Source organism: Aulonocara sp. 'chitande type north' Nkhata Bay, linkage group LG20, assembly GCF_057382095.1.
Source record: "Aulonocara sp. 'chitande type north' Nkhata Bay isolate Kocher_YH1m ecotype deep benthic linkage group LG20, A_spYH_male_GT1.1, whole genome shotgun sequence".
Classification (NCBI taxonomy): domain Eukaryota; kingdom Metazoa; phylum Chordata; class Actinopteri; order Cichliformes; family Cichlidae; genus Aulonocara; species Aulonocara sp. 'chitande type north' Nkhata Bay.
The window spans coordinates 2,088,630-2,103,880 of record NC_141363.1 but is presented as its reverse complement, the minus strand read 5'-3'; the positions used below and the strand labels follow the sequence as shown (position 1 = coordinate 2,103,880).

Here is a 15,251-nt window from a genome sequence, read left to right as displayed (position 1 = left end):
CTTCCCCGTTTTTCATTTGATGAACCCTAAATAACGTAACGGCAAAGTAATGCAATAGGCTGCTGCATAATTTTAAAAACATAACTATGAATGATTCAGACATGTGTTTATTAATCACGATTTTATGTGCAGCGAACTCGGATAAGCACTTACGAGTGGAAATGCATCAAAAATAAATAATAGCTCATAATCTTCTTAAAAAGCGTAAAAAGACGAGTCATTTGCTGTGATTTGTGCAACTTTTTATAAATCCTGAAGCGCTGACGGAGCTCATGGGGCTGCTTTTTAACGGGCTTATGCTTTATATGGGCTATATTCTCTGTGATTGCTAATCACTATCCTCCTTTCTTTTGTGTTGTGTGCAAGATCAGTATTCATAATTTGCAATTCATTGGTCAACACTTTTACATTGCTAGTAATCCAGTAGTACTCACTCGTAAGAGTGAGCGTAATTATTGCAATGATAATATTAATTGCAATAATCTTACCTGTAAAACCATAACACTATGAAAATCATGCCATTGAGTGGACTCTGCAGTTTGTGCTATGCCTTTTTAAGGAGCTGTAGCTGTTTAGCTAGCCTACCAGCAGCCCATAAACATAAACATGCACAGCACATATCTTTCTAATTGTCATAAGCCAACAAACATGAATCTGTTACTGGTTTTCTTAGTGGTCCCGTGGTGTTTGGAAATTATTCATTTGAACCTCCTCGATCTTACCTAAAGCCAACCACTCCTACACATCCAACTCTTCCAAATTGATATATGACAATATCTACTTTCGATCACGTGTCTGCGGGGCGACTTAGACGGATTGCGCGTCATCTCGCCTTCCCAAATTTTCCCCTTCTGCTGCAGCTCCTATCCAAAACATCTATCTATAGTACGGAGCACGAGAGAGAGAGAAAGATGTTTAACTCGGTGAATCTGGGCAACTTCTGCTCCCAGACGCGCAAAGACCGGACATCCGAGTTTGGGGACAGGACGGGCTGTGCGTCCAATATCTACCTCCCCAGCTGCACCTACTACGTCCCCGAGTTTTCTGCCGTCTCCTCGTTTCTTCCACAGGCCCCGTCCAGACAAATCAGCTACCCCTATTCCACAAATCTGTCTCAAGTGCAGCCGGTACGGGAAGTTTCTTACGGCTTGGACCCTGCTAGTAAATGGCACCACAGAAGCAACTATGCGTCGTGCTACTCGGGAGAGGATCTGGTGCATAGAGACTGTCTTCCACCATCCACCATGACAGAAATGCTTATGAAGAACGAGAGTGTGTACAGCCACCACCATCACCATCACACCCATCCGGGCTCCAATCACCCTTCCACAGGTTTTTATTCCGGCGTGGGGAAAAACAATGTCCTCCCGCAAGGTTTCGATCGCTTTTTTGAGACGGCGTACTGCAGCAGCACGGACAATCAGTCAGACAATTGTTTACAAAAGGGCGAAGGGGAGAAGCTGGAAAGCGACTCCCAACAGCAACAGCAACAGCAGCCCACGGCGTCTGTACCCGGAGCCGCGGAGCAGGAAAAAGACCCAGAAGATGAGGAGGAACACACAAATTCAGGCTCATGTACGTCTTCCTCTGCAACAACCAAGGACGGCAACGCCAGCAAGAGCAGCCACTCGAGTAGGTATACCGAGCTGTAAAATGGGGGAAGGTTAAGGGGACTAACCCGGTGTTTTGTCGGTCAGATTTTATGTGGAGTTTTATAAGCATTCAAACGATTTTATTATAACCCTACAACGCTCTTTCTTGCAACGAGAAGAATTTTTACGATGGGAAAGCGCTTTGAAAAAAAGGGGATGTTATACACAGACGCCTCTATGGTGAGAGTCTGTGAAATTTTTAAGAGAGAGCTATTGTGACAAATGTTAACTTTGATCATGAACTTGCGTTGGGCATTTTAAGGGATTTTCTCGTTGGGCTGTCGAGAGTAAAAACCAATTGGGCAGAACATTGCTTTTGGCGTCTTGTGAATTTTCTTTTAGTACACGGTTTGCTCGCAAAACACATGCTGCGAAGAGTATTACACACTTTACGGTTAAATGCATCTATCTATCTATCTATCTATCTATCTATCTATCTATCTATCTATCTATCTATCTATCTATCTATCTATCTATCTATCTATCTATCTATCTATCTATCTATCTATCTATCTATCTGATGATAGATTAGAAGCGTTTCCTTCATTTACGAGCACACTTAATCGTGTTTTCCCTTGTATGTGGAGATTGCATAGGCTGCACATTATTCCACTTCCCCACAATCCGCTGAAAAAGCTTAAATTCATTAATGTGCATGTTTCCTTCCGCACATTAGGCTTCTTTTCTCCTATGATTTGTATGAGGTCGCCTGTCATTTCTATTAATGACTAACTTTATCTAAAGAAATAAATAAAATAAAAAAATCTAAAAATGGATTTTATTTTTAAAAGGAAATTTTAGAGATTGGGTGCTTGTGTTCAGAACATATTTAGCCTCATGTGCATTGTTTTAGCTCAGCTAGGGAACAGACACAAGCTGAGACCGGTGTTTAGCCCTCTTTCACACACACATAAAAAACAATAAAAAACACACACATTTCCCTGGTCACCTGTTTGATAAGACGTTACAGGGCCACAGAGGTCTTGGTATGGCATTGCAGGCAAGGGCAGTGCATTTAAACCCACTGCCAAAAGATTGTGTAAATTGTTAGTTTAGCTCCAGGGGAATGTGGCGCACATAATGCGGTGAAATACTTTTGTTGTTGTATATTTATAACAGATAAACACGTACTTAAAGGCTGTAAGTTGATATTATTTACTCCAAGCGATTCGGATATTTAACACTCTTTATGGTTGGTTTATCTGATAGCTTCAGCCAGTTCACTAGATGAATGCTGACTGAAATGTTATCAGTACTAATGCCACTGAAACTGAATTCTTAGCATCTGGCGCCTCTTCAGCACTTAAGCTCGCTGTGACCCCCTTTAAAAACGCATTGCTGTTGTTGTTAATTAATGTAACGCCGCTGATCATTTTCCGTGGCAGCTCGACTTTATTTTGAATTTTATTTTTCACTTTTATTTCTTCTCCAGGCGCTCCTCGAACAAGGAAGAAGCGGTGTCCATATTCCAAGTTTCAGATTCGAGAGCTGGAGCGGGAATTCTTCTTTAACGTTTACATCAACAAAGAGAAAAGGCTTCAACTTTCCCGAATGTTAAACCTCACCGACCGCCAGGTTAAAATTTGGTTTCAGAATAGAAGAATGAAAGAGAAGAAGCTGAGCAGAGATCGCCTCCAGTACTTCTCTGGAAATCCCCTATTGTGAGCAGGAGCAGAGAGTGTCACAGTGTGGGACGGTGGCATTTAGGCCCCCTCTTATCTCACTGAGTTGTCACTGTGGGCATACCCATTTTCTAAGGCAGCCCACATCACCAACAGTGCAATGCTAAAGTGGACAGTGGCAGAAATAGGCCTGCATGGGATAAAAATCGCCATTTTCTTATAGCCCTACGGGCGGCGTTGAATTTCTAGCTGGTCCCCAGAAAAAGGCCTACACGATTAGAATAATCATTTATATGCTGTTCTTGAATATGTCCCTCTATTTATCATGATTCTTCATTGTGTTTATTCTATTGTTCACATATTTGTTAAAAACAATATGAAATATAACAAGCATTTTGAATCCTTTATTGCGCAGACAACTTTTAGCTCTCATCCCCAGCTCTGGTCTTTGTATATAGCTTATTCCCATCTAATTATTTCTTTACCGGAGTACGAGCAAATTATACGAAATCTTTAATTAAGCTGCATATTTCGCCATTGAGAACTGTGACGTCCAATCTGTGAAAAAAAAGTATATCCAACTGTACAGAGTAGCCTATGCAATGTGCTATCATGACTGTAAATAACCGTATGTTGAATTTCCTTTCCGCTATCCCTGCTGCTATTTTTCAGTACAGTGCCCATTCAACTCTAACAGCTTTAACGCCAACACTTGTTAAATTATTTGCTTAAAGCGTTGCTGCTTTCGATTCCAGAGAGCAGATTGTCGGCCTGTGTATCATTAACATAATACCTATGAAATAAACAGAAAATCTATAGGCAAATCACAATGACTTTGTGCTGTTTGTCTTTTTAATTACTACCCTTACCAGTGGTTCTGTGTGCATTTATTTGTTACTTTGTGTTGGTCGTGAGTCAAAACCTTTTGGAAATACCAACTGCTCATAAATGCGCGTATAACCTAACGCTGCTGGCTTGCACACATAACATGTGCACACTTTAAACCTCTGTTAAATGCCAGTTCACGAGTCTACACGCATTTGGTGCGGTGGATTTGGTGTCGATTGGGAAAATAAGGAATAGTGGCTACACTTGAGGGCTTTTTGACAATTTTAAGGTTACATCGGTGTAAAAAGGATTATGTTTGAATTTTAGCACAACTGTTAAAAAAAAGAAAAGAAAAGAGAGGTGAAGCTCAGATCTTAGAAATGTAGAGAAGAAGGGTTCAATGATATCCTCTTTTAGTGCCCACTAAATGGAATCGCCACTCTTGTAGTCTAGACACTGCCATAAAGACACAGGCACTAAATGCCTATTTTTTCTCTTAATTGCACCGTCTGTTCGGGGGAAATGGCGTTCACTTCCGCAGTAAATAGTAAACAAGCAGGACTACATGTCCGAGGAACGTTGCAAAGAGGTTTCGACATGAGACAGACATAGACCGACTGTGTCTATATATATATATATATATGCGGGTGTGTGGATTATGTGTGCGCATGTGTGTTTAGTTTGTGTGCGCGTACGCTAAACATATGCGCATGATGATTGCACGTGTGCATTAAGTACAATTTATAATTAAATGTAGTCTTTGAACTTCCATAATGTCAAGGCCTTCACCTTTAACCCGATGCAATAAAGTGGAATCAAGGAGCCCCTTTAGCCCGGAAATGTGTGCAGCGGCGGAATGGGCCAATAAGAGTGAGTGGGAACAGAAAATGGAATGTGTACAGAGAACAACTTTGACCCCTCGCATTAAACTACAGCAGGTAACTTTACCAGCTTTACCACGTCCAGTAAATACACTTTATTGTCCTTGTAAAATGTATACGTTTTCACGCATGAGGCGTTTTAAAACATTTTGGTGTAAACTGTAGATCTGGATTTGTATTCTCTAAGAAAAGAAAACGTGCTGGTGTGTGGCTGTCCCAGTGTATTTGTCGTAATGGGAGGTTCTGTAAGTGCAAATATGACGGTTTGTGAGTGCGTGGGTGTGTGGTCCTTGTGAGTCAGTCTACCCTTTGATTCTTGACTTAACAAAAGACTGCACGGGCTGTTCTGATCAACAGAAATATTACCGCACCGTTTGCACGTTGTTGTGTTTCCTCCCATTGGTGTGAATTTGGTTATTTTCGGAAATAAGTGTTTTCTTCAAGTTAAACGGTTTAAAGTGGGAAAAGGGGGGTAAAAGGGATGACCGGCGCTTTTTTGTGCATCTCTTTAGAAGGTCATGTATTTTATCTGCATGAAGTGAAATCAGACTTAATCTGCCCGTCTTAGTATATCATCAGGGATGACAGGGGGCTGTTCTGACTCAAGAAAGACGAAGCACGCTAGCCGACCAGATCAAGGCTATACCAGCCCCTCGTCGCCACACCCACCAACCTTGGCCCTGGGACAGTGACGTGGTAATTTGTAGGTTTCTCCAACACCCAACGTCACTAACAGAGAGTGCTGCAGAGTCTTCTGCAGATGTTGTCTCTCAGCCACACGGGGGCCAGGACTCTCCCGGCCTCTGAGAACTGCTTTGTTTCCTCAACGGGATCTTGAAAACGTTTCCTGATATAGATGCCTCGGTGACATCACTGTAGTATTATTAGGTGTAGTAGTAGCAGACATCAGTTTTGGCGATGTGTGACAAAAGGACCGTCCACTGTGCTGGAATGCGGCTCTCGCCATGCGTCAGTCTGGCTTGTGCACTTGGGTGTTGCGGTGATGAAAAACATGGCGGTTTGTTTCATTTAGAGCAGAGGAAAGAGAATGGAGACGATGTAGCCTGGGTCCATTATTATGCACGAGGAAATGTATTTAATTCGCCTACATAATAAGTAATATTTTTGTGCCAGAAAACTGGTAATAAGATCATGTTTTTATTTATTATGCACAAAAACTAAATTATAAAATAACACCGGAGGGTGTCTTCGTCTTGTGCGTGTTTGTGTGTGTCTTTTCCCCTCATAAACTTAGAAAAAAGAAAACATTTCACACCAGTAAAAAACTAAAAAGTTAATAAAAAAAAGTTAAATACAGGGAAAAAACGGTTACATTTTCCTTTCTGGTTCATTTTTTTCTTCCATTTTGTTACAAATTTAAGGCAGACATTTGTTTTTTTGTTGTTGCTGTTTTCATCTCTAAACTGTTCTGACTTTAAATTTGCTTTATTTTTCTTGTAAGTATACTTGGCGGTATTTTGTTACCCGCCTCCTGCAAATTCTAATCAAGTGATTATAGGCTATTGAATGCTTTTATACTACGATGTTGTACTTACATCTCAGCACCTAACCGGTTCTATTGGGCCATAAACCAGTTCGTCGCTGTAAAACGAGCACCTATTGCTGCAACCAACTAGCTTACAAAGCGCCTTCATTTACATTAGCGCTTTTGTAGGCTGCCATTTATGGATTGTTGTCACCAAAATTAGTTTTGGTAAAACTTATCGAAAGTTTAAATCCCATGCACATGGCATCTGGTGTAAGGTATTCGGTAAAAAGGTAATAATGTAATCCTGCTGTACTTTGATGGTGGTTATCGCTTTGCTATTTAATTAAGCGCTTGCGTGATCCTGGCACCATAAATTTGAAGTTAGCCACGGAGTGGACAACAGCATGAAAGAGCTCACAAAGCACAGCCTGCCTACTTGCAACTGGAAAGATATTTTAAAGTGGCCGCCAGGAGCAAATTAGTTATGTCGCCCCAGTGGCTCCTGATTAGTGCAGGAAACCCACTACCATGTAGGCTGTCTCGCAGCATTCACCACCCATACCTGCTGGCATTATCATAACAACCTCCAGGTTTGCAATAATTTATACGATAAATTATTGCAGTAGTGTTGGTTGCTGGCTGAAATTTAGACAAGTGTAAAGACCATGGTAAAAACAAAACAAAAAACAGTGCCAGTAAAGTGCGTGTGTGTGTGTGTGTGTGTGGGGGGGGGGGCAGCTTTTTCTTCAAAATGTTTAGCCAGACAACAAAACCGGCTTTAGGCGTCTTGCAAAAAAGAAAAAAATTGAAAAAAAGGAAAAAGGAAAAAATCCAGAAATTTTCAGGGACCACTTATTGGGAAATAAGGTGGTTCTCGCGTTTCCATGGGAGAAATGGATCTGTATAAACAAACAACATTCTGTTATGGAAGCAGAGAAGAATGAATGCCCATTGAAAGTTTTCCTCAGTTTCTTTTTAAGAAAAGCATAAAGGTGGGGATAGCTTTGCTTTAACTACCGCAATCTTTGGGCTCTACAGCAAGTACAACAGTTAGCTCCCCTCACTTCTAGCTTATGATAATCACAGTCACGCAAATCTGATTGTTTCAAGTGGAGCTCTTCTGCCATCATGTGCAGGGTGAATGTGCATTCTGCTGTAAGAAAAATATAAACAACAAAAAAACAATCAAGTCATACGCTCGTGTTTTTCTGTTATTATAGCCTCAAACACAATTTCAATGACTGGTTTGTGAAATCACTGCACATTTTCCATGCTGCTGGCAGCTCTGCAACAGCACATTACTGTCCCATCTGTGGCATCCCAGCACACATTTTGGGTACTACCATAACAACAGGCGTTGTGTCATTTTACTTTATCATTTCAGATATATCACTCCAGTATGCACTTTTGCCAGGTTTGTGAGGTTTCTTTGCGTCTTTTGTGAAATGCATCTGTTATTAAATCTAACTAGTGCGCATATAATTTGCTTTTACTCGTGACTGTTTCAGGCTTTGTGCTGAGTCGCTGTTACCCTGCGGGCTAGGTGGGAATGTGTCATAAAGCATTTTTGTGCGTGTTTGTCAGTGGTGTGACTTTGTGAAATGAGCTGACAATATAACGTGTGGGTGTTGTGTCCTTCTATGAAGCAAAAACCTGCTTTTGTTACACAATTTTTAGGTGTGAAAATTGGCTACATTTCTATTCGTTCTCTATGTTGTCTATATTGTCTCCTCATTGCCAAACACCAGGGTATTGTTTATGCTGTGGTGTTTGATGAACACGTTCACTACAGTAATGTATCCACACGGCCAAGATTGTGTTCGGCGCGTGTTTGGAAAAAAAAAACACAAAACAACCATCATTTACTCTGAGTATTTATTTCACCTACATTGACTATGTATGTATGTGTGTGTGTGTGTGTGTGTGTGTGTGTGTGTGTGTGTGTGTGTGTGTGTGTGTGTGTGTGTGTGTGTATTCATTTTATACACATTACACACCGACACATAACCAAAAGCGCAAAGTGATACAAAATATGTTGCCCTTGCCTTTGGAAATGATTCTGAACTGGAAACAGCCTCGCGTGCATTTTCTTTCACAGAGTAAACAAGCAGGCTAACCGTCTCCGTGGTTAAAGCATTTTAAGAAACATTTTAAAGCGTTTAAACATAGCCTGCTTTAGCAGCCAAGTTTTACAGTTGCTGAAATACAAAATATGCTGAGGTCTAACTCGTTCTAGCCAGCTTTTCTATGTTAACGAGGAAAAGTCAACAATTAGCTAAACTACGGTTCAGTTTCAATCCAGTGGGTATAAAATATAACGCTGTTGTTCTTCTGACTTTTAATGTAGGCTTTAAATTACGTGATATGAAAGTTGGACAACAGCCTACATTTATATTTGTTTTATATCCGTTTTATTCTACTTTGTTGAATAAAACGGCATGTTTTTTCCCCATGTTTTTATGCTTTTTACATGATAACTGTTATTATAATTTAGACATGATCTAGCGTTGAGGACAGAAGAAACAAAATCACATTAAAAAAACTTTCTGTGCGTAAACACTTTCAAAGCTCATATTGAATAGAGGAAATTATTTTCAAATCCTTGTTTCCACTGCTACTCCGCGTGTGAAATAATGATGACAATAATAATGGTAATAAAAACAAAGCAAAACAACAAACTATTAAAAAAAACAGTTAAAGTACTAATAATAACACATCCAAACATGTGCAAAGGAATTGAAACATTTATAGAAATACTATATGTGCTCAAGTAAGCAAATACCTATTTATTAGGCTATATATACGTAAAAGACACTTAATATAATTCTGTACACCACAACATAAATATCCTTGTAGGCCATCCATTTGCAATTTCCCCGTACAGTTGAACACATTATAAGGCGACACCCCGTTAAACAACCAAGTGCTGCTTCGTTGGTTATTTCAGTCTACTTGAAGTTGACCAATTGCTTTAAAAAGATGTGGCACTATTATTATGATTAGTCTAATGAATTCTGGTGCATTTCAGCTGGAGCACAATGGTAATACAAAACAAATCCAAATTAATAATCAGAGAATACAAATTATGGTGGTAATGCTACACAATCAGTCAAAAAGCCTTTTCCCAAAAGATGACAGTTTTATATTAAGCAGATCAAAAGGAAAAAAAGCAAAAAGAAAAAGATTACTGGCCAATTACTTTTTGGGCTGCTCCACACATTCATCTGTACTATTTCTTTAAATTTCCCACCGTAAAAAAATGTCCTCATTCCTGCTGAGGCTTTGTTTAAGAAAACAACACATCTTCTTTCCCGCTTACAGCTTTTCTCGCTAAACCTGTGACAACAACAAAGCGGTTGGAGTTTTAAAAAGAAGAAAACAAAAAGAAAATACACAAATTGTACCATTTGGATCAAATCCAGGCGGCTTCGTCTCCACAGCATAAGCTCCGAGGCGAACAGAAACTCGAGGCATGGCTGAGTTAATTTGCTTTGAAGCATCTAAAAGTTTGTGCTGAACTAGAAATAAAACATCCAAAAGCCACGTAGTAAGAGCCTTTAAAATCACTGCAGCAAGAGCTGCCGTCCTTTGTTCTTCCTGGTATGGGCCTGCTGGTCTGACCCCCAGATGGTCACTAGGTGGCGCTCTTGCTCTACCAAAAAACCCTTACTCTTCCCAACTTGACCGCGCTGACGTCACGTCAGTCTGGAGCATCAAGGCCACTTCCACGCAGCCATTGGTCTGAAACTCACATGACATGTCTCCGAGCATCCATAATTATGTTACTGATATTTTTGCACCCCCCTCCAAAAGATGTCAGCATCCTACTGTCATTTTTCTCCCGGAGAATCCCGTAGTTTAGACCAGTGGAACACACCAAACGATTACTGTGTTACCAAATGCAAAAATGTCATGTCCGAATAACATAGCTCCCGGTAACTTCCTCATGGATTCCTTAATGGGAGGATCATCTTCCTTCAGGGGTGACAGTTATTCCAGCAACCCCGGAATGTACATCCACTCAGCTGCAGAGTACGGATATTCAGTGATGAGAAACAGTGGGAAGGTTGGACTGTCTTCACTCTCGAAAGGAGACGAGATTCTTACTCCGGGCGGTGTGTCGCTCAGCGGCTTCCAGGATGAGGCCTACCTGTCAACACAACTGGCCACATGGACCCCAGGCTCCAAAACCTCCAGGGACGAGCAACCTGTTGCCCAGTGTTTACAACCCTGCTCGTTTCCAATGGGTAGCGTCAAAGAGGAGGCGTTTTGTTGCCTCTACCAGGATGACAGCAATAAGGGGAAACAGACAACAGAGTCAGCCACTTACATCCGGCTTGGGGACAATAGCTGCCGGCCTCAGCAAACTGCCTCCTCTTCCAGCGGATGTTTCAAGGTGTACAGCGGAGAGAGGCCGCCACAGGATGGTCGGCAGTTCCCCTCCAGTTTCTCTCTGACCCACTTGGCGACATCTGTTGAACCATCAGCAGAATCGACAATAAGTCGCAGCAAAGCGAAGGAGACAGCGAGAGAGCTTTCCAAAACAGAGGAGAGTCAGAGCAGGAAGGAAGAGAAGGCCAAGAGTGACAGCTGCACAGATATCTCGGACGGGGAATTAAAAGGTAGAAGGCTAATTTACGCCCACCCCCACCCCACCTCACCCCCCACCCCCAACTTTAACTCAGACACGTGCATATGTGTCAGTACAATGCTCACGCGCACACGCAGGCGGGTTGTTGACGGTGTTACTAAAAGGATCGCACGGATGCAATAATTAATAACTTTAATGTAGCTTTGTGTTTGATATCAGTCATATGGTCTGCATGGGGATTTGATAGCCTGGCCTAGGAGGGGGTACGGTGCTCGTGGCATTTAACACAGTTCCATTAATGTGACAACGTGAGATGGGCAGTTATCATTAGAATAAACAGCCCCCCCCCCTCCGCCGCCGCTCTCTCTTTCATACAAGCTCTGGTTATTTATTGACAGAAGTAACAGCACCATTTCATACCTCAAAATTCCGGCATTGAGGCAGTATTAAATTGTACGGGTTGTCTCCAAAGTTTTAAACTTTTCGACCCAAATTATTGAGGATATAATAATAATAATAATAATAATAATAATAATAATAATAATAATAATAATAATAATAATAATAATAATAATAATAATAATAATAATAATAATAGACAGAATGTAAGCTCATGAAAGGCCACTAATTGTACGGTGTACGTAAAACAATTAAAAGAACACGTTGGACAATACTTTTGCTTTTTCAGGAAAGAAAGCTGACACGTTATATTTGACAACATATGCAGAGGTAAATTAATTCTGTAAGAACACAATCTGTTGATCGTTTTTTGTATTTCTAGTTATTATTATTATCCTTATTATTAGTAGTAATATTAGTAGTTATAGTAATAGCAGCAGCATTAGTATTAGTAGTATTAGTCGTAATGGCACTGGTATAACACCCGTAATGAATCTTAAAGTTATTACATATTTTTCATTAGCTTATTTAAAGTGAATTTCACCTTGTTATTTATAGATGAAGATCAACACTATGCTTTTATTTTTAATTTAATTGGACAATGCTGTAGGGTCTGTGTTTGTGTATATTTGGATTTGGGAGGGGGAGAGAGTGTGTGTGTGTGTGTGGGTGGGTGTGTTTGTCTGTGTGTTTGCGCGTGTTCGTGAGAATTAAATTACGGAATTAAATGTTTTGGTAATGATTAAATGTTGGGCACACAGAGACTGTTCACATTAGGGTAATTATTAAAATAATCTGCCTGTGTTTATACGTGTGTGGCGTTGGGGGAGGGGGGGGGGGGGGTTATTCCCTAGAGTCTGCGAGCTAATCAAGAAATTAAGTGAGTGTGCAGCGCAGCAGTGTGATTTTTTCCGCTGCTGGTACTTCGATGCGTTGTTTCTTTGTCCTTACCCCCCCCTAAATCTGGTATCATGCTGCAGAGACCGCCTCTTGTTTTAAGATGAAGCTAAAAAAAAAATAAAAAATATATCTGGCTCCGGTGTGCAAAGGTAATAAAGTTTTATGGGAGTCTGAGGTCCAACATAGACAAAGGAAGTGTCTGCACACCCTCGTTTGATTCCATCTAATTATAGTTGTACATCTTACAGAAGCAATTTGCAAGCAGTAGGAGTTGTTAGAAAAGGTGCGATGCTCGATGTAGTTCATTTGTTCGAGTAAGAGCGGAGGTGAAGCACCCAGGTGAAGCTGTTCTCTTAAACTACTAATTTGGATTTCTTTGAACGGTATTGAATGTGCATTTAGAAGATGTGGGCGTGTACCTAGCATCTACTGTACTGATCAACGCCTTGAAGATCTCCGCGCAAAATGTCGGGATTTGGCCGCCTGTTTTCTCACTGTCTTATTTCTCTCGCTCCGCTAGATGATTTGTCCGCGGAAAAGACAACGGGAAGCTGGTTAAAAGCCAAAAGTGGAAGGAAGAAGCGCTGTCCCTACACAAAGCATCAGACGCTGGAGCTGGAAAAGGAGTTCTTGTTCAACATGTATCTGTCTCGGGAGCGCCGCCTGGAGATCAGCCGGAGTATCAACCTGACCGACAGACAGGTCAAGATCTGGTTCCAAAACAGACGCATGAAGCTCAAGAAGCTAAACAGGGAGAGCCGAGAAAGGGAACAGAGCGCAGTCTACAACTACTCCTGAGCAGATATTTAACACACACACACACACACACACACACACACACACACACACACACACACACACACACACACACACACACACACACATCATACATCACATCCATTACATCCAAATCACGCACACAGACAGCCCAGGCAAAGATATCAACAGATATGCATGTGTCTATAAATGATACACCCAGCAATTATTTAGTGATCTTTCTCCTTATGTGCACACTAAGCACACGTGCACACATCGTGCCTTCCTATATGAACGATCTAAACGCTGCAACTTGCAGACCAGACCTGAGCTTTCCAGGTAAACAGTTGTAGCGACACTGGGACAGTAAGGTGCTATTAGCTTGTCATTTTAATTGTAATATAACATGAACCAAAGGAAAAGAGGAGGCGACATTCACGCAGTCTATAAATAGCTAGTGGCATGTAAGCGGTTTCATTTTGCTGAGCTTCAATGAATGAAATGCCACTTGTGCTGCTGCTTCTTCCTTGGTGTGTAATGTGCATGCACGCGATGATATTAAACTATGTCATGGCGAACGATTCCAAAACAATAAAAAAGAAAGAAAGGAGGGCGAATTAGATAAAAAGCTATTTCCAACTTTGTCCTTCCCCTAGCATAGCAATGAAAATGAGAGGGAGGGAGAGACACTGCGGATGAGAGAAGGAGATCATGGCAGTTTTAATAGAAGTGAGAGACCATAACGTTGATTTAAATATTATCCAGGTGACCACAGTAAGTCAAGGTCATAAAATTCTAATGTCAGGTTCGCCCTGGAAAGCGTTGGGGGTGGATTTTATGATCTGCAAATATAATGTGCTGCAGCAGTAAAGATGCGTTTAAAGGTGTGTGTGGAGGAGGGCTAATCCACACAGCAGAGACTGCAGTGTGCAGGACCCAGCCGAGAGGCGCTGGGCTGGCAGGAGCAGGCGCCTCCACCCCGGGGATAGTGGAGCTTCATGGGCGCAGGAGATAAGGAGGATGGTGGATAAAAGGACAGCGACGGCTCCAGTGACAATAATAACAAGCGTCACGGCAAACACGTGGATAACAAAGCGCATCTGGAAGGCGTCTACCGAAGACAAGTGAAGGTAGGACCCGGTTTTACGTAATATTTTTATTTCCTGTTTCGGGAAGTGTGGCGCATCTGTCAAAGAACTTTGCCTGACAGCTCATTTGGCACGCACGGTGCACGCCTGCTCGCGTCCGTAGTTTGAATGAAGTTGTTTCAGCGTGCTGCTGATTGCTACTCAGTTTCTTTCTCGAATCACGATGCTGGTTGCTGATTGTTTTCTTTGTTTGTTTGTTTTTTGGATTAGCTCTGGAGATTTGCTGGACTGGATTTTTAGGCTATGTTTACTTAACGAATGGACTAAATTTACGCTGCGCTGACACAATAATATTTATGAATTTAGAAGAGTAGCAAAATTAGATGGATGCGGTTTTTGAGACGATACAATTAAAAGTCATGGCACATCTAATGTGTCTACAGGCAGCGTAAAAAGCAGCATGATTGCAGACCACAGTGTGTATCATACTCGCCTTTTCCCTTAGTGCTGGATAGTGTTAATCCCCACTTGGCTTTTCATGCATTGTCCTTTCCATGGATATTTTTTGTAAACCCCTTTGCGCGAAGCTGAAGCGTGGTTTAGGTAGTTTCATGTTGTTGGGGTTGGCTTCCTGGCTCGGCAACAAGAAACTGCCTTGATTACGTCAGTTCGTCTTCATCAAGGGCACAATTTCCGCCGAATTACCCCCTATAGTCACACAGGTCCCCGCAAATGGCATTGTAAATGAACTGAGTTGCAATACCTTGGACAGAGACGTTTTCTTTCTTTGCTGTTATTTTTGTGGTGGGCTGTAAAACCTCCCAGAGGCTCTCAGAAGGAGAATAGGTTGTAAACAACATGGGGTAAAGTTTTAGACTGCGTAGTGGTGCATCTGTCATCACTGGCTGTCCGTTTAGGTTTCGTTGTTTCAGCTGTTTTATGATGAGATAGAAAGAGACATGGATACATAGGTGGCTGGATATGTCGCGGACTTAACTAATTAAATGTGTAACAGGACATTTATGCTAATGACACTTCTATGACT

At 41.4% G+C, this 15,251-nt stretch overlaps 2 protein-coding genes across 4 annotated transcripts in view; both read left to right on the top strand.

The window, feature by feature from the left end:
- The first annotated feature begins 746 nt into the window (after positions 1 to 746).
- hoxc11a (homeobox C11a) lies at positions 747 to 4,088 on the top strand. Of its 2 annotated transcripts, none has more exons than XM_086278332.1 (2): positions 747 to 1,632; positions 3,085 to 4,088. In XM_086278332.1, exons 1-2 carry the CDS (start codon positions 768 to 770, stop codon positions 3,315 to 3,317), a joined length of 1,098 nt encoding a protein of 365 aa, XP_086134458.1. In that variant the 5' UTR covers positions 747 to 767; the 3' UTR covers positions 3,318 to 4,088. The 2 variants fall into 2 exon arrangements, with proteins under 2 accessions (XP_086134458.1, XP_086134459.1); XM_086278333.1 differs by having other exon boundaries at positions 747 to 1,636; positions 3,085 to 3,304.
- A 6,125-nt stretch (positions 4,089 to 10,213) lies between these two features.
- LOC147304777 (homeobox protein Hox-C10a-like) overlaps positions 10,214 to 15,251 on the top strand; it is a 43,932-nt gene continuing 38,894 nt past the window's right edge. For both annotated transcript variants that reach the window (XM_086277017.1, XM_086277016.1), the window contains exons 1-2: positions 10,214 to 11,094; positions 12,883 to 14,248. In XM_086277017.1, the coding sequence (XP_086133143.1) occupies positions 10,380 to 11,094; positions 12,883 to 13,160 (993 nt within the window). In that variant the 5' untranslated portion in view covers positions 10,214 to 10,379 and the 3' untranslated portion in view covers positions 13,161 to 14,248. The remainder of the gene's footprint in view (positions 11,095 to 12,882; positions 14,249 to 15,251) is intronic.

Excerpts from the sequence above, each read along its gene's own strand:
- hoxc11a (XM_086278332.1), top strand. The coding sequence starts at position 768 with ATGACAATATCTACTTTCGATCACGTGTCTGCGGGGCGACTTAGACGG. Across the intron at positions 1,633-3,084 it reads CAGCAAGAGCAGCCACTCGA|GCGCTCCTCGAACAAGGAAG; the intron begins GTAGGTATACCG and ends TTTCTTCTCCAG.